The 19,417-nt window shown below is 35.8% G+C and overlaps 1 protein-coding gene across 3 annotated transcripts in view; it reads right to left on the bottom strand.

The window, feature by feature from the left end:
- Positions 1-471: 471 nt before the first annotated feature.
- Positions 472-19,417, bottom strand: part of PPP2R3C (protein phosphatase 2, regulatory subunit B'', gamma) — a 25,632-nt gene continuing 6,686 nt past the window's right edge. For 2 of the 3 annotated variants that reach the window (XM_008573856.1, XM_008573848.1), the window contains exons 3-13: positions 18,509-18,613; positions 17,817-17,929; positions 17,000-17,097; positions 15,683-15,753; positions 10,752-10,884; positions 9,415-9,470; positions 9,018-9,093; positions 8,101-8,237; positions 5,905-6,042; positions 3,470-3,529; positions 472-1,210 (exon numbers count right to left, since the gene is read on the bottom strand). In XM_008573856.1, coding sequence (XP_008572078.1) covers positions 1,022-1,210; positions 3,470-3,529; positions 5,905-6,042; positions 8,101-8,237; positions 9,018-9,093; positions 9,415-9,470; positions 10,752-10,884; positions 15,683-15,753; positions 17,000-17,097; positions 17,817-17,929; positions 18,509-18,613 — 1,176 coding nt within the window. In that variant the 3' untranslated portion in view covers positions 472-1,021. The remainder of the gene's footprint in view (positions 1,211-3,469; positions 3,530-5,904; positions 6,043-8,100; positions 8,238-9,017; positions 9,094-9,414; positions 9,471-10,751; positions 10,885-15,682; positions 15,754-16,999; positions 17,098-17,816; positions 17,930-18,508; positions 18,614-19,417) is intronic. The other variant, XM_008573865.1, reaches the window with a different exon arrangement.

The following is a 19,417-nucleotide window of genomic DNA, read 5'->3' on the forward strand; positions in this document are numbered from 1 at the left end:
GAAGGTGGGTGTGTCTAAAGGTGATCTTCTGAATCTTCTTTCCCTATAGGCACGAGTACGTAAAACACTTTACCTAGAAACTTTTCTGATTGTAGTAGAAGGGAGATAGTGACTTATGAAAGTATTGTTCCTTGAATTTTACTTTCACTACCTGTCCAATAGTGACCAGTTTGTAATGTTTATAAATATACTGTGCCTTAAATTTTTATATTTTGTTTATGCAAATTATAAAATTTCCCATAAATGCAAGAAATGGTTTGTCTTATTTTTAAGTCTCTTTTTTTCCTACTTCCTTTCAACCCTCTGGATCATAGTTCATGATATTCTACCTTCTAAACTTTCACCTTATAGAAACTAAACAAAACAGTATAATTGAAGAACCTTTACACTGAATTATAAATTCTTTAAAAAAACGGACTTAAGTTTTGTAAATGTAACCCTAGTACTGGTTAATTAATAAAGCTAGACAAGTTTTTTATACCAATGATTTTAATGAAAATATTAGTTTGAATATTTTTATTGAAATATCCTATTAAAAGAAAGATCACGTCCAAATACTTCTAAACCAGAAATGAAATGGCTGTACTCTAATGAATGGGAAAGTCTGTAATCTTTGATACACATAATGTCTTAGAGGAAGATCGAAGGTTAAAATGATCATGTTAGTAATTTAAAACTATCCCTCAAATATTTAAATTTTGAATGACTAGTGTCAGAAATATTCCATGAAAACTTCCTTTATCCCTAAAGATTATACAGATTTAAATAGAACACCTTCTACCTACAGCAAATCACACTTTCCATATTTGACCTAAATGGAACCAGAACTTTCCACCTCCTAAAAAGCAATATTTGGTCCTATTGTTTCCAAACTATTGCAACCAACATTCCAGTAACCAAACCATCTGCTGTATTCTATACGCATGTGTTTTATTTAGGCTGTTTCTAAGGATTCTGTTTCAAAGGTTTCACATGCAGCATTTAAGCATATCTTAATGAAGACAGTGTAGTCTTTCAGAGATTACGTATCATCAAGGTCTGCAGAGTTTTCACTGTCATTTGCAACAAGGGCTTCTCTGTTCTCATAAGTCCAGAATCCATTCAAATCAATTAGAATGGTGGTGACTGTGTCTCCTTGATTACTGTTGATTAAATCCTGAAGAGAGATTTTCAAAGGATCCTTTGGTTTTACCATGTCAAAGATCTCATCCTGCAAGAGAGAAAAAAAAAATATATGATTCACTTAATTTCTGTCACATAGTGATCTAAATAAAATACAGAGCAGACACTAGGCTTATATAAAATATTCTGTTCTACTTTTTTCTCTTTTTCATTTAACAGACAGGCAATCTCCTTTACCTACAGTCACAGAATTTTTTTTTTTTTTGGCCAGCCATTTTGTTTGTTTTGCTGCTGGCCAGTAAGGAGATCCGAACCCTTGACCCTGGTGTTATCAACACCGTGCTTCAACTGAGCTAACTGGCTAGCCATCCAATCACAGAATTTTATTGGAAGATTCCTTAGCTATGTGACAGGTATCCCTCATTTTATAGATGAAGAAACCAAGGCTTAGAGTTAGTCTAAGCTACATAGCTAATTAGTGGCAGAACAATTTAATGCAGTGTTCTCTGAATACATGTTAACTCCTTATACTGTTGTGTTGCCTTGTAATTGGTGGTGAAAGGTCTAGATTTAATTTTTAAGTAAAAACTCAGCTCAGTTAAAGTAAAAAAAATTATTTATTGGTGGCTGGCCAGTACAGGTAAAGTAAAAATTTAAATACTTCAGAGATAGTGACCAAGCTTCATTTCCAATATATATTTTTTTTCCTTTTTGTCTTTTTTCGTGACCGGTAACGGGATCACAACCCTTGGTGTCGCGCCCGTACCGCGACCGGTAACGGGATCGCAACCCTTGGTGTCGTGCCCGCACCGCGCTCAACCAACGAGCGGACCGGTCTCTATATGGGATCTGAACCCTCGGCAGGAGCGCCGCCGCACTCTCAAGCGCCGCACTCTACTGAGTGCGCCATTGGGCCAGCCCTTCATTTCCAATATTGATGTCAACCTTTTACTCTGATCCTCGGATGGGATGGGAGGAAGGGGAGTTTGGTGTTAAAGAGTTAGTCATCCGGAATGATGCTAAATTGTGCTAAAACTTACTGGAATAGATAGAATAACCTCTTCTATATTGTTGTTTTTTTTTTTTTTTTTTTTCCCCCCAAAAGATGACCGGTAAGGGGATCTTAACCCTTGACTTGGTGTTGTCAGCACCATGCTCAGCCAGTGAGTGAACCGGCCGTCCCTATATGGGATCCGAACCCGTGGCCTTGGTGTTATCAGCACCGCACTCTCCCGAGTGAGCCACGGGCCGGCCCAACCTCTTCTATATTGTGAAGTGTACAATATAAATATTTGCAAGGAATTAGTACATGTTTTCTAATCTTTTTGTAGTAAAATTACTCAAGAATATTTAGCAGCATTTAAGAAGGCAATTATATTTTTAAAAGATTAGAACAATTCAGGTAAATGAAATGTGTGTGTGTGTGTGTATATATATATATACACATACATATTTTTTTTTTTTTAAGATGACCGGTAAGGGCATTTCAACCCTTGGCTTGGTGTTGTCAACACCATGCTTAGCTAGTGAGCAAACCGGCCATCCCTATATAGGATCTGAACCCGTGGCTTTGGTGTTATCAGCACCTCACTCTCCCAAGTGAGCCACAGGCCAGCCCTAAATGTATATATTTTTAATCCTGTATGTTTGTGAAATTTCCTTTTCTAGATTTGTTGTAGTTTAAAATTGCTAGTTCTTAAATTGCCTGTTGGAAAGTTTCAAATTTGTCTCATTTATGTTAAACCAAAATAGCCCTTTATTTTTGACCTGGTTAAATTGCTCAGGGTATTTTATTATGTTACTCAACTTGAACCAAATGGGACTGGATACTGAATGTTTTTTTCATAGCTGGTGAGTCTAATTACTAAAATGCTAAGTTGCAGCATATGTTTCAAATAGTGGGAGGCTTTCATATTGTAGGATTGATGTCTCCTTAAATCTAATATATCAAAGGGAGCAGCTCTTTGAGAAAGCATACTAAAAAAGAGCCCAAACCTAAATAGTTCCTAAGTTAAAAAGTTCAGTTTACAGTGGAATAGACTGCCAAAGAATGTAGGCTATACTGATTCTCTTAATTTTCAATTAAAATGAATGAATGCTTCCAATGAGAACACAAGGCTGACAATGCTAAAATTATAAATTACAGAAATCATTACTCTAAATGTGGTCTCAGTTTCTAATGATTTATATATCAATTCAGAACAAATAACAGCAAATACCTGATTCAGTATAGTACTTCATAGTTCATAAAATTGCTTTCATATAAAATTTCATGTAATTCAAATGATTATCTGGTATTATTATGGTAACATTATCTGGTAATATGTAAATTAAAGGAAAAGGTAACCTTAACATCTTGAAATGAAACAGGATCTTGTCCATGGATTTTCATTAGTTCCTGAATGGCCTGAATTTAGGGGAAATAAATGTGTAAATAAAAAATGAAATACACAATATCCTACCCACCTTTTGCTTCACAGCCCCCTTTTAGTTCTACTTTTTCTGTCAGACCACAGACCTCATCATCTCAACCACTCTAGCCAATCTTCTTAACTTTCCTTGACTTTGTTTCACATCTAGTCAGAAAACCTAAACACTGGGTCAATGTAACTGTTGACCTTTCTAGACCTGTACTTTAGCTATTGAGAACTTCAGAGGAAAAAAATACAACTACAGATTGCTGATACTACATAGGAATGTTCTCCAACCTTAAATAGGCCCTCAACATAGCCTAGTTAACTATTCTGTTATGACTAGCTCCTCCAATTGACCACGAATGCTGTTGTTACCTTCACCATTCTTTAAGACCCCCAATCCATCATCTCCCTTCCTACCCTACCCTTGCCTTCTACTAAATGGAGGTAGACCTCCCTCAAACTTTTTTTTTTGAAAATGTACTAAAATTTAATCATCCATAAAAGCTATAATTTAATCTGATAGTAAAACACAAAAAGCAATATTAGAGTTGGCTCAGTGTATATTTTAGCTTTGAAAGCCATACAAATCAGTTATCCCAGTTTTTTTCCTATAAAAGACCTATTTTTCCAAAGCATTATGAACAATTTTTATTAGAATATGACAGATATTTAATTTTTAAAATATAAAATGAAGTCAGTGACTCAAAGTTATCCGCCACAAAGTCAAACTCTTCCTTTTAATAAACTTTAACAACAGAAATGACTGAAGAAACTACTGTCATCAGTTGGAATAAAAAATACTTTAGGTCAGTCATTCAATGGGAAATGTAAAGCTTAAAATTCTTGGTATATAGTCAGCTAATTATGTTCCAAATATCCACTGTATAGGTGTTGCCACTGATAACAGAGACTTCACAAGGAATCTGAGTATGCCCAGTTAATACAGTGGTAGACTTGGATGGTATGATCTAGAGTGTACCATCCAGGCCCAATAGTTATCTCTGGGACACTGATGTACAAAGGCTTTATGAAAGTAGCCTAGGATTATAGAACTCAGCACTAGAAACTTTTTATCTTATTCCCTATAACCAAGTGTAAACAAGCTTTGACAAAAATAAATGCATGTATGAAAATTTTTAAAGTATTTTTAAAATAAAATTTAACATTCTAAGAGTAAAAGATACAGAGAATTCTTCATGAAAAAGGGGTGAATTTTTAATTTCCAAAAGATATATTTACTTTGTTCTTCTAAGACTGAATTTTCATTTAATAGGATTGTCTAAAGTGGGGCATCCCTATGGTGGGTTGTAGTATTATCTTCTCAGATTAGTCATTGGTTTAAGCCCAAATAGCATTCAGTTTTTTCAAAATATATTTTAATACTGGGATTATAATTTATCCAATATTTGCTGTCATTACTGTCTAAAAAATAATAATAGAAATTCTTTTAGGGAATTTAATATGAAATTATGAAATATATACTATGAAATTCATAACCAGATATGACTTCAGAAACCGGATAAGGTTATTTAAAGATTACCAAAATTTTTTTAAATGGAAAGAAAAAGTCTCTGAGGGAAAATGACTTATGACAAAGATGTGAAAATGTCATTTTTATTGTTTAAAAAAAACCATTTCTTCTATCAAGTGGAAGTTACTATTCAAGTTAAGGAATTACTATAACTATTCAAATTAAGGAATAATTTGTCTGACAAAGGGAGGCATTCCTGCTTTTACAAATGTTGTATCTGAATGCTTATCAGATACAATCGAATTCCATTTCAGAGTTTATCATGTTATTCTCTGAGACCAACTAAAGCACAAAAGAATATTTTCATCAAAATCTGTTTCACACTGAAATGCAGCACAAAATTCTGGCCTTCTCAAAAATTTTTATTTTTTTGTTAAAATTAATAATAATAAAAAATTTTATTTTACAACATAAGAATCTACAGCTACCAAAGTCTGTAAAGCTTCTGTGGAAAAGAGCCTACCTTTTCTGAACTGTTTAATGAAAGCTTAGGATTTTATATTTTATATACTAGTTTTTGATCAATAAGAGTGCAGAATTTCTCACGTGTTTTTGTATCTCCATTGGCTAGTATGGCTCTTGACATATATTTACACACTTTTTAATATTCTACATGTAATCAATTAAGCTTTGATTTAGCCCATTTATATTTTTAAAAACAGAAAAAATCCCTAAAAAAAGACTTGATTTCCTTCTGAAATCTGTTATGTAACTCCTTTTGTTAAAAATTTAAAAATTACAATTTAGGGAAAATTGTCACTAAGTAGGTAATTTAAACCAAATGGTACAGTGGATCTTAAGGAACAATGACTCATTTATACAAACGAGACTTACCCTAAAGAAGTAATTAAGGGAAAAGACATTCAGATATCCTTTGTTTTCAATGTCAAGCAGTTTGAAAATATACTGCAGAGCTGCAGGTTCCTTTCTGTTTTCTAATGCAAGAACAAAGTCCAAGTAGGTCTTATAGTCCTACAGAAAAGAAAATGATGTTTATTAAAGCCCTTAGTTGAAATTAACTTTTCAAGTGAATATCTGATGATACGAAGCTATCTTGCAATCAAAGGTGGCAAATTTTTTTTCTTAAATTAATATGAAATGTGAAATCCATTTGTACACTTAATGTTGGTTTCTAGGAATTTTATGTAGGAGTTAATTTGCACAGGATAGTTTTGGGCACATAGCTCATTTTCTTATGAGATCTGCTGTGTTAAACCATAATTTTCTTTCTTTATATTTTTGAAATAGACAAGACAGTGATTAAGCAATTATACACTACCACTAAACTTATATCTTCATTTCATTATGGTTGTTTTGAAAAAAAATTGTCTGGAATGAATAGAACAGTATATTTAAATTGCTATTTTGAAATATTGTTTAAAAATTTTCTTTTCTTTTTTTTTTTTTTGCAGCTGGCCTGTATGGGGATTTGAACCTGTCACCCTGGTGTTATAAGGCTGCACTATAACCAATTGGGTTAACTGGCCAGACTTAAATCAGATGATTTCCAATAAGAAGTTATCTTAAGACTGCCAGATATTCTATAGTGAGCTGACAACTGTTCCCATCCAAAAAAAGGCAAAAGAATTCAAATGAAGGCTAGAAAGACACGAAGAGAACAGAAAGCTTTCCCTATGAAAAAGGGATACTCATAGATTACTTTTTTTGCATGGTGAAAAGAAGTAGAATACTTGGGAGTTTCTCACGTAGGGAAAAAATTATACATTCTTGGAAAAGATTCTGTAGGCTGAGATGAGAAATTCCTTTCTCAAGCTCACTGGTTAGCATGTGGAACTAACGATTAACACCAAGGTCCGGGGTTTGATTCCTGTACTGGCCAACAAAAAACAACAAAAAACCCCACACAACCTCCCCTGCCATGCCCCCCAAAAAACCAAACAAAAATGTTCAAGAAATCCTTTCTGCATAATTTGCAGTATAAAGAGTTAAAGAAATGCAGCTTCTTCATGATCTAAGTCCATGCAAAGTTGTGGCCTCTGATTTTCTTTATTCGCCAGAAGTCATTAGTATACTATAAGCTCCTCACTGTCTACTGTCAACAGCTGTGGGAATCACAAAGAAGTTTGCCTTTTCCCTCTATTCGTTTGTAATGGTATTACTTAGGAAACTTATTAAAGTTAAATAATAAAATGTAAAACTCCATTCTCTTTTACACTATGACTATTGCTTAAGCATCACTGATTTGGAAAATTTATCAGATCCTTTTTTTGTTGGTTTAATTTCTTGTGGTGGCTGGCCAGTACAGGGATTGAACCCTGGACCTTGGTGTTATCAGCACCAAGCTCTAACCAAATGAGCTAACTGGACAGCCTTCCAGATCCTTAACACGTTTTTTTTTTTTGACCAGTAAGGGGATCGCAACCCTTGGCATGGTGTGGTCTGCACCACGTTCAGCCAGTGAGCGCACCGGCCATCCCTATATAGTATGTGAACCTGCGGCCTTGGCGCTCCCAGCACCACACTCTCCTGAGTGAGCCATGGGGCTGGCCCTTAACACATTTTTAATAGTTAAGAATGGTGAGTTTAAAATTCTATTTAGGATTTTCCTTCTCAAGTACTTTGCATTGTCATGATAAAAGGACAACTACACGTTGGTTATCTTCGGCTACTAATATAGCCACTTACAGAGATTAATACAACTTGATTCTAAGATTTAAATCATGGCATATGTGGTACTATATCTGACCTGATAATTTCATGACTGAACCATCTATATGGAAATAGTTTAAATAAGATTTTTCAGATTTTTTTAACTAGTCCATGCTCCTGTCCAATAGGTACATTGACAATGAAATGAACAAAATATTAAAATTTTATTTGCCCTGAACTCATAAGGCGAGCATTGTAATGTGACTTTACCTTAAGACCAAAGGCTCCAAATCAGTTCATACTTTTTAAGACACTGTTATACACTGACATATAAATAATGCTATATCACATCAAGAAAAGGGCTAGTGAAAACTTCAGGAGCTAAATTTTTTAAACTTAGCTGCAGATTTAAACAACTACCATTTCTCCATCATAAGTGAGACACTCTTGGAAAACACGGTCTAAGAAGACATTGGTCATGGTTGCTGTTCCATAGCGAGAGAGTTCTTCTTTACTGAGCATGCCATTGTGATCCTTATCAAGATTCAAATACTGGCCTTGGGAAGAAAGATGATAAAAAGATGCTTATAACCAAAATGAAATTTTAATTAAAAGACAAAAGAATAGACATTAACAAAAACTTATTTTTATTGGTTAACATTTCGATTTTCAAACTATTTATGTCATACTTAGGGTAGTGGCCTGTATGTAATAAACAACATAACCGTCTTTGCACTCTGGATCAGAACCACCATTATGCTACAACCAAAGAAAACTCATCATGAAGGTCATGGCCTTGAGGCTGTTTCACTTACATCGTTACTTGTTTTCAGTTTGCAACTTTTTAGAACATTCCTAGGTTTCTAAATTAGATGGAGGGTAGGGCTCAATAAAAAGCACTGAAATGCTAGCACTTGAAAGCAGAGATCAAGGATGCCAAAAGAAGTCAGAAGATCACCCAATAGGGTAATGTAACAGAATAATGAAATTCAAAAAAAGCAAACCCTAGGACACCTCCCTCTGTGGACCCTGGAACAGCATTTTATCACAAAGCAAGACAATACTTGATGTTCATAATGATGCTCCTGAGTCAACAAGAAAGGATCAAATTACTTTATTCTACTGAAAAGTAAGAAAGTGTTGGAACTTAAAAGGGGTTCCAAAAAGTTAAAACGCTGGTATTTAAACGAAATTTTAGTAATGTAGAATACTATATCTTAGGGTAACTAGAATACTTTGATCTTAAGGTAAATTAGTCTATGTATAAAACTGTCCTCTGAACACCAATTACCTGAGGAATGGATAATTCAAATTTTAGGATTATGATAGGAACATACCATAGACCCTTAGGGCAGAAGGAGCAGAAAACCAATTTGTTTCTTGACTCTCCTTGGATAGTTCCTCATCCCTTAGCTAAAGGAACACAGAGACATAATTAGAAGATAGCAGTTGTCAAGTGGTATAATTAAGTAGTTTAAAAACATATTTAGGGGCTGGCCCGGTGGCGCACTGGATAGTGCGCCGCTTGGGAAGCGCGGCGGCGCTCCCGTCCGAGGGTTCGGATCCCACATACAGACCGGCTCCCGCTCACTGGCTGAGCGAGGCGCGGGAGCAACGCCGAGGCTTGCGATCCCGTTGCCGGTCCCCGGTCCGGTACGGGGGCAACACTGAGGGTTGCGATCCGTTGCCAGACACGGAAAAAAGACAAAAAAAAAAAAAAAAAAACATATTTACCTCCAACAAATCATCTAGGAAGCTGCATGCTAAAATATCTTGAATTTTTATCTTCCCTTTAAAGAATATAAAGAAACACCATTACTTAATTTCATTTTAAGAACAAGAGCACTTCAGTTTTTTAAAGGTATTATTTTACAAGAGAAATTACACAATTGATATTTTAAAGTTTCTAGTTGTTATGTTCCAAAGTCCTTATTCCATATTGCTATGAAAAGGGAAATTACAGGGAATATTTAATAAAATTTCTACTAGTATACCCCAAGTATATAAATCTAAGTGGTAAATTCTTTCTAAAATTACGCTGGTATCAGATTCCCCCCAAAATCGACTATTTTATGATACTGCTGGTAATCAAGTAAGGAGACTGTCTCAATTTTTCTTTGGCAGGTTCTGGAATAGGAAGCAATATCAGAGGTGTGGTTAAGAGCAGACAGGTGGAAGTTTGAACGCCACTTCCACATATATATATATGTAATATCATTAAGTCTTAGCTGTCTCATGCATAAAATATGCATAATGGTACCTTCTTTATGGGGTTTTGAGAATGAAAGAATCCATGTTAAGTGCTTAGCATACTGACTGGTACATAATAGACAGTCAAAACAGCTATCATTTTGTAAAATTTCAAAGGGAAAAGATGTGTATTTACTTACAGTGGAGGAGTTTTAAAAAGATCATCAGCTAGCATGTGCTGTGATGGACTCACAGATGGATTTTCAAGAACAGAAGGAGAATCAAAAAGGACTTTAATTTGGGCCTTGTTTGTCCCTTCCTCTGCCTCAATTACATGTGTTTAAGTTTGGGCAGGTTACAACAATTGATAAAGCTACTGTTAATGAGTCCAAATTTACTTACTAATCTGATCCCCACTGAGGATAGTTAAATTGAGAAAGAAAAACACATCATGGCTAAATGACTCTCATATCCCCAAATGCATATTTTTCATCAAAAAGAACAATTCTCTAGTATGTCACATTATATTAGAATAACTGGCTTCTTAGAACTGAAAGGAGACATAATGTTTGATTACCCAGTTCACACCTGTTTATCTTAGGGATGAAGAAAACTGTAAGAAGTTGGGTGACATCCCCACTGTCACACAGTTGGTTATATGTCAGTGCAAGTAAATCTTAAAAGATCTTTATATAAACCTAAACCGAAGCACTGATGCTGTGTTTTGTACTTTTCTAACCCCTTGAGATTTGCCAGATTATTAAAGGCAAAGACATGTTAGAAAAAATAAATATATGACATTTTTCAAAACTTTTCTCTAGTTATGAGATTTAGATGTAATATCCTCATAATACCTAACTTAAGGTAAGATTTTCTTTTACCTGTTCTTAGTGGGTCTAAAAAGAAGAAGAACTTCCTAACTGCTGTGCAAACATAAAAGGAGTAAAAGGATTTTTCCAGCCCATCTAACTGTGGCAAAGTAGGGATAAGTTCCAATATGTAGTTTTCTAAATCCTGAAAATAAAACAAAACAAAAATTTAAAGTATTAAATGTCCAATCTTGATTCTTCATTAGATACTGGGATATAATTTCAGTCCTAAAACTTATTCAGCATTAATATATTGATGATGAAATAAATTCATGACTATGTTAGAGGTGAAACTATTTTATATTAAATTTTTTTCTACTAATTTACTTTTTATTTCAACTTAAACATATTTTTGAAAAAGTAATACATTTTATATAGTTACAAATTGAAAAGGAACAAAAACATATTCATTAAAAAGTCTCTTCTCGGGGCCAGCCCGGTGGCGCACTGCTACAGTGCGCCGCTTGGGAAGTGCGGCGGCGCTCCCGCCGAGGGTTCGGATCCCACATACAGACCGGTCCCGCTCACTGGCTGAGCGAGGTTCAGGAGCAACACCGAGGGCTGCGATCCCGTTGCCGGTCCTGGTCCGGTACGGGGGCGACACTGAGGGTTGCGATCCGTTGCCGGACACGGAAAAAGACAAAAAAAAAAAAAAAAAGTCTCCTCTCACCTATTTCCTCTCCCTATTGGTAACGTATTATCAACTTCTGATAGTTTTCCAAAGATAACTGATGCAAACACAGCCCAATACATATATATGCATACTTCTCTCCCTCTTTTTACAGAGGGTGAAGCAGCATACCATGAAAATTGCTTTTGTCATTTAACAATATACTTTATAGTCACTCCATGTTGCCTTTCAAAGAGCTTCTAGTATTTTAAATGGCTGTTTTTCATTCTATGGATGTACCATAATCCATTTAAGTAGGCCTCTAATAATGGGCATTTAGGTTGTTTCTAATCTTTAGCTACACTAAAAACAATACTTATAAGGGCTAATTTTTCATTCATAGATATTGTGGAATATAGGATGCAATTTCTGTAAGTGGAATTGCTGGGTCAAAGTATATGCATGTGCATAATTTTGACTGATAGACAATGGCAAACTTCCCACCTCCACATAAAGGCCACATGCATTTTACATTCCCACCAGCAATGTGAAGTCTATTTCTACAGTTCCCAAATTGAGCACGCAGGTGCCCTGGGAATGCTCCAGTGAAGTCCTAGAGGTGCAGCAGGGTATTTTAAAATTTTGAGGGAAACATAGCAACATCTGTTGGACACTAAGTGACAGATGTTGCTATGACTTAGAACTACTAGTTTAAGGTAGTTCACATTTTCAATCTTAAATCACACACACAAAAACTGCAATATATTCCTTGTGATGCCATAAACCATTGCAGAGCTAGGTTTTTGATGGTTCCTACCACACGAAAATCAGTGTAGAAAAGGAAATGAAGATGACTGTGTCCAACCTAATTCTCAGGTTTGAGCAGTTGTACAGTGCCCGGTGGGCACATACATCTTATTAGTAACTGTTATTGAAGAAAAAAGTATAAGTATTTTCTTTCAGCTTTTGTGTATTATTTTTCAAATGGCTAATAGGATAGGATAATGAGCTTAATAAATACTTTCATTAAATTGTTTAGAACTGGTTAACAAATGGAATTGTTAGGGATTTCTTTTGGTCCGGAGGCACTCTGAAAAAATTACTGAGACACTAAGGATGTCATTAAAAGCATTATCAAACTTTTTGATTTTTGTCAATCTGAAAGGCAAAAAATCATATCTTAGTGTAGATTTATCTGGCATTTCTCTTATTATGTGAAATTAAAGTTTTTTCTTTTTTTTTGAAAGATGACCGGTAAGGGGATCTTAACCCTTGACTTGGTGTTGTCAGCACCACGCTCACCCAGTGAGCGAACCGGCCATCCCTATATGGGATCCGAACCCATGGCCTTGGTGTTATCAGCACCGCACTCTACCGAGTGAGCCACGGGCCGGCCCTAAAGTTTTTTCTTATGATTAAGAAACATCTGGGGCCGGCCCTGTGGCTCACTTGGGAGAGTGCGGTGCTGATAACACCAAGGCCAAGGGTTCGGATCCCACATAAGGATGGCCGGTTGGCTCACTGGGTGAGCGTGGTGCTGACAACACCAAGTCAAGGGTTAAGATCCCCTTACCGGTCATCTTTTTTTTAAAAAAAAAAGAAACATCTGTATTTTACTTTCTGTACTTTTTAAATTATTTATATCCTTTGCCCAGTTTTTTATTGGGTTAGTGGCCATTTTCTTCTTGATTTCTAGGAGCTTTCTATATATTAGGGTAATCATTTGTAACTGAGTTTCAGATATTTTCCCCAGTTTGTTTTCTTTTAACTTTATTTATGATGGTCTTCGACCTACAAGTTTATTTTAATTTGGCTGAATTTATTGTTTTTTAGACTTCTGAGTTTTGTCATACTTAGAAAGGCTTTTCCTATTCCAAGATTATATATTCAAGCTGGCTTCTTCCCATGGTTTTCTTATATTTATTTTTAAACTTTATTTTTGCTTTAACCATTTGAAGTATGTTTCTGGTAGATCTGAGATACTTTATAATTTCAGTTTAAGGCATCTCAAACTTAACAAGTCCAAAATGGAACTAACTCTCTTCTCATCCCCAACCCTGGTCCTCACCTGCCTCTCCCCTGTTACACAATTATTCAAAATAAAAATATAAGACTCATCTTTCGTTCTTACTTTTCCTTCACCAGTTCACTCATTCCTTACCCCCAACATCCAATGCAGCAGTAAGTTTTTGGTTTTTTTTGTAAGGTGTTGGGGGTGGTATCCAAAATATATATTGAATTAATCAATCTATTTCTGGCTTTCTTTACAGCTACCTGGACAGGGCCACTGTCATCTCTCACCTGAACTACTGCATTAGCTGCCTAACTATTCCTGCTTCTACTTTAGGCTTCTTACAGTCCTCCACACAACAGTGAGAGTGAAACGTAAATCATATCCTGACACACTCAGCTTAAAACTTCCAGTGGCATCCCATTAGCTTCAAAATAAAATTCAAAACTCCTTATCATGGCCTAAAAGGCCCTACACGTGGCCCCTGCCTACTTCGACATCATCTCCTGTTACTCTAATCCTTGTTCATATGCTCTAGCCACACTGGCTTCCTTCTGTTCCTAGGACAGTTTAGGTTTAATTTTGCCTTGGGGACACTGTACTTGCCTTTCCCTCTACTACATCTTCATAAAGCTGGCTTCTTTCTCATCCTTCATGGCTCAAATTTAATCACTATCTCAAAGAGGCGCTCATTCCATCCTATCTAAAATAGCCCCTACCCCAGTCATACTCTTGCCAAGTACCCTATTTTACTTTCTCCATACAACTTGTTACTATTTAAAGTTATCTTGCTTATAATTTAGTGTCTGTCTCCCTACTCTGCTAGGAAAAAATAGCTCCATAATGGTAAGGCTTAGAATAGTACCTGGCACAAATTAAGTGTTCACTAAATGCTTATTTAATAAGATTTAGTAAGTGAATGAAAGTCTGCATATATTACTCAAATTATAGATGTTGGTCTTGAAGGCACTTTTAGATTAGTAAGACACAAAGTCTGGTTTCTTTTTTTTTTTTTAAAGATGACCGGTAAGGGGATCTTAACCCTTGACTTGGTGTTGTCAGCACCATGCTCTCCCAAGTGAGAGAACCAGCCATCCCTATATAGGGATCTGAACCCGTGGCCTTGGTGTTATCAGCACCATACTCTCCCAAGTGATCTGGCCCCAAAGTCTGGTTTCTAAAGGCAAAGTGCCAAGGTTGGAAGAAATATTTCTTTTGAGAGAAGTGTTTTCTTTCACTGACAGAACAGAAAAATTATTCCCTTTTAAAAACAACTGTAGAGATAGACTTTCCTCTTCCTTTCTCTTTCAATTTTTGTTTCTATCTGTGTAAAGAGGCAAGACAAACAATAATAGGGGAGTGTGTTCGATAAACCAAACCACCAACCAGAATTCTCAGAGCTAAGTATCAACAGGTGGCTAATTATATATTCCTTGCTAGAGAGAGATGGACAGAGGCAAGAGCCTTTTATATTCAGGTTGGTCTGAAACTTAAGGGACAAGAATTATACTGTGTCCCTGGAAAGGTATCACAGTGTAAATGTTCAGAATGAGTTAGCAGATTTTATCTACAGAAATCAGAAATACAATAAATTATAATAGGAACCATAATAAACTGCAATGATGAATTTAATTTCTTTAAACCTTATATTTGAATAATTATTTGATTAATTAACCTAGTTCATATTTGTGCCCAACTCCCTTCTCCCTCTTCTCCACAATCCTAAAAAGGACTCCATATTTGGGAAAAAAGCCTGAGCTGAAAAGAAGCATGTTCATGTAATATAGGTTCCCACACTTACAAGAAGCATAGCCATTTGGATCATGAGGTTATAATACTCTGCTGATAACTTGGCCTAACTACATTAGTATTTAATAGAAAATAAACAGCCTCTTGGTAACTAACCTTACAACCCTAAACCTACAGGTGGTAATACAGTCACATTAATTTTCTCTTATATTTCCTAAAAAAAAGAAAAACTTTCTGGCCCTTTTTAAAACAATCACACATTGATATCATTCACGAATAACCAAAAGTTTCTCACTGTTTCTTCAATGATTTTTAAACCTGTTGAAACACGTTTTAAAAATTTTCCCTTTTAAGAGGCCTTTTTATAAAGATAGGAGAAAAAGAATCTAAAAAGGAATTTTTATGGTCAATATACATTAAAAAATTTTTAATAAGATATGTTTGTAAAAGCAAAAAAAAAAACCCACCCATAAAAACAGAAAAAATAAGAATCACTTGTAATCCCAATACCCAGCTATAATTACTGCTAACAGTTTGGTGTCTAGTAGTTATTAAGAGTAGGTTAATACTTACAGATTCCCGAAGGTACCCTTGCCCAGCAACGTCATATAAACTGAGTCCTATTCTCGTTTGATGAAGCCAAACTGACAATAAAGAAGAAAATGAAATGGAATTTTTCTTTTTTTTTTTTGTCTTTTTCGTGACCGGTAAGGGGATTGCAACCCTTGGTGTGGTGTCGCCCACACCGCGCTCAGCCAGTGAGTGCACCGGCCATTCCTATATAGGATCCGAACCCGCAGCGGGAGCGTCGCTGTGCTCCCAGCGCCGCACTCTCCCGAGTGCGCCACGGGCTTGGCCCTGAAATGGAATTTTTAAGATCTATCCTTTAGCATATGTGGAAAAATAGGAGATAAAGAGCTAGATTAGAGGTACAACAAATTAATCCAGTAACTCTATAAACTTATTTCTTCTCACACATATTAATTACTAACCTCAAAATTGTTTGAAATAAGGGCGGCCCTGTGGCTCACTCGGGAGAGTGCAGTGCTGATAACACCAAGGTCACGAGTTCGGATCCTATATAGGGATGGCCGGTTAGCTCACTGGCTGAGCGTGGTGTTGACAACACCAAGCCAAGGGTTAAGATCCCCATATTGGTCATCTTTTAAAAAAAAAAAAATTGTTTGAAATAGAACAAACATATCACAAAATAGCAGATTTCAACAATTTTACCCTGACTAAAGCTACAATAATATTGATGCCCTTGAGGATATCATTCTTTACCTATTAAACTTGGTGTTCCACCAAATAGGGACAGCTAGTCTAATTTTATGCCTTCAATGAAGCTGCTTTTATTCTACTGAGGTTAATTACAGCAACCAAGTATTAGTTAAAGATAATACACGATAGAATTTCACAGGTCATTATGATACTTAAAGGAATCATAACAACTCCAGGTTGTTTAATAGAAGCTCCTTGAAACTGATGCTTCAGTTGTGGGTTTGAAACTATCCTTTCAAGCAACTCAACCAGTAATATAATGGTGAAATAAAATTACCAGTAAATTAAAATAATTTCAAATCACCATACATTAAAACTCTTGGTTCAACTTTTGATATTTCTCATTTGATGCTATCTTTAGGATACATGAGGGTGTTTTTGTTTTTTGTAACAATGAACCCAAATTTACAGTAGAAAATTATAGCTCTTCTACACTCCATGAGAGAATCATAATAATAGTATAACAAATCTTAGTCAAAAGACAAGAAATTCTGCTGTTCAAACTTAGTAAGAGAGTTGTTTCACATGGAAGAAATACTATAAAAGCACCACCCAAAAACCTGCTTTAGTCCAGATGGGAGGAGTTTAAGAACCATACAAATGAATCACCTTTTCTCATGACGTAATTAAAGAACTGCATGATGGAAATTCTTCCATACGAATCTGTATGAAGGAGTTTAGCAAAGACTTTTGCTGTGAAAAACTGCCTAAGAAAAGGAAGTACAGATTAAAATGGTCTGCCAACATAATATAAAGACGACTTCTCTATGAATTAGCTAACAACAGCATACATTCATACAATTAAAAATCAAAGTGAAAAAAAATCAAAGTGAGAACTATAGAGACTACTTGTAGTTTAAAAACTTATAATTTTAAGAAGCCTGACTGGTTAGCTCAGTTGGTTACAGCGTGGTGTTTATAACACAAAGGTCAAGGGTTTGGATCCCCTCTGGCCAGCCACCAAAAACAAAAAAAAAACTTTTAATATTAAGTTCTAATATTAAGTCATACATCTTTGCATTCTTTTTTTTTTGTTTTTGCATTCTTTTGTCTTATGAATGAAGGCCTAAAATATCATAACTATATTATTTCTTTTAACAACTTCATATCAAAGTAATTTTTCATGGCTATAAACAATTTTAGTAAATTTCATTAGTAACTCAAATGGACTCGAACATAATACCATTGATTTCAATATTCATTAACATTTGAGGCATTTAAAATGCTTAACATGGGCTGAGCCCGTGGCGCACTCGGCACAGTGCGGCACTGGGAGCGCAGTAGCGCTCCCGCCGCGGGTTCAGATCCTATATAGGGATGGCTGGTGCGCTCACTGGCTGAGCGCAGTACGGCCGGTCTCAAAAAGGATAAAAAATAAATAAATAAAATGCTTAACATAACATATTCATTTGTTAATTATTCTTACTTGCACTTTGGTCCAGCCTTTTCACCAACCTTCAAAAAATTTTCATAATTGATCATTGCTTCCTCTCCAATCATAGGCGGCGTCTGGTGTTTGTCCAGCAAAAACCATAAGTTCTTAAGAGAATTGCATAAATAAAGATGTAAGTTTTAAAAAAACCCAAAATTAAAAATGTAGTTAAATGTGTCATTTCCATTAAAACGATAGTCTGATAGCAGAGTTAGTACTAGATGAAGCTCATGCCCTATTATCTTTTTGATTATTATTAATAAAAATACATAGCATTTATTGAGTGCCTATTAAATTTTAAGTCCATATAACTATATGATGTAGGTAGTTTTCTACTTTACAGAAGAGAACTGAAGCACAGAGATGTTAAGTCCGTTGCCTAAAGTAATAGAGCAGGGCTAGGATTTGAACCTCTGAAGTCTGACCCTACAATGGTGGTTCTCAAACTTGGCTGCACATTAGAATCACCTAGAGACTTAAACAAAAGCAAACCAAACAACACTATACTTGGGGAACATGGCCCATGCAAGCTCAGCAGCTGATTCTGGTGGGAACCACTGCTTCAGAGCTTATGCAGTACCACTCCACAGTACTGATTCCCCTAGGCACCATAAGATACTGCATGATTTAAATAGTACAAATAAGAAATGGTTAATATCTAAAGCAACTTTCTACTTCATTCTTACCTGTAATTCTTCATTATCTAATAGCTCTCTGCTTTTCCTCTGTAGAAAGACAGCTCTGGATTCCTCTCTTAATTTCTGTAGTAGGACTTCATCTTCAGCTGGCAACTAAAAATACATTGTAAATTTCTAAAATTAAAAAAATATATTGTAAATTTTCTAAAATTAAATTTTAGACTATTGGATCATGTAAAATGTATGTGGACTCATAAAATAACTATATGCCACTGGCTCAAATCGCTTCTTGTATCTCACCTTAATTCTGATTAACATTCATTTAACAAAAACAGGTCCACAGAGAATTGAATGATCAGGAAGGCAAGATCTCTGCCTTGAGAAAGCTAATAATCTAGTCCAAGCTTCCTTTTATATTCTTAAAGCACTGTACTTCCATTGTCACCTTAGACTGATACAGAATTAAATTACTCGGGGCCGGCCCGTGGCTCACTCGGTAGAGTGCGGTGCTGATAACACCAAGGCCATGGGTTCAGATCCCATATAGGGATGGCCGGTTCGCTCACTGGCTGAGCGTGGTGCTGACAACACCAAGTCAAGGGTTAAGATCCCCTTACCGGTCATCTTTTAAAAAAATAAAAGTAAATAATTAAATAAATAAAATAAAGTGCTTTCTGAGGAGAATTCTAAAGGCATCAAACACCAGCGAAAGTTTTGTTTATGTTTGGCTGCACCGATACACGGTTTGGGCACTCGAACCCAGCAACATTTCTCCGTCCCACCTTCTAAGGAATGTATGGAGGGAGGAAAGCCTAGCATCATCGGTGGCAGGAAAACTCAGGCCCAGCCATGGAGAGCCCAGAAACGTGTGCTTTCTCCCTCATCCCCCTCGCCTCCTCCCCACCGGCCTTCACTACCTGGCTCCGCCCCCTACTTCTCATTCCACTCTGTCATCCA

This window comes from Galeopterus variegatus, unplaced genomic scaffold (assembly GCF_000696425.1).
Source record: "Galeopterus variegatus unplaced genomic scaffold, G_variegatus-3.0.2 Scaffold54, whole genome shotgun sequence".
Taxonomy (NCBI): Eukaryota; Metazoa; Chordata; class Mammalia; order Dermoptera; family Cynocephalidae; genus Galeopterus; species Galeopterus variegatus.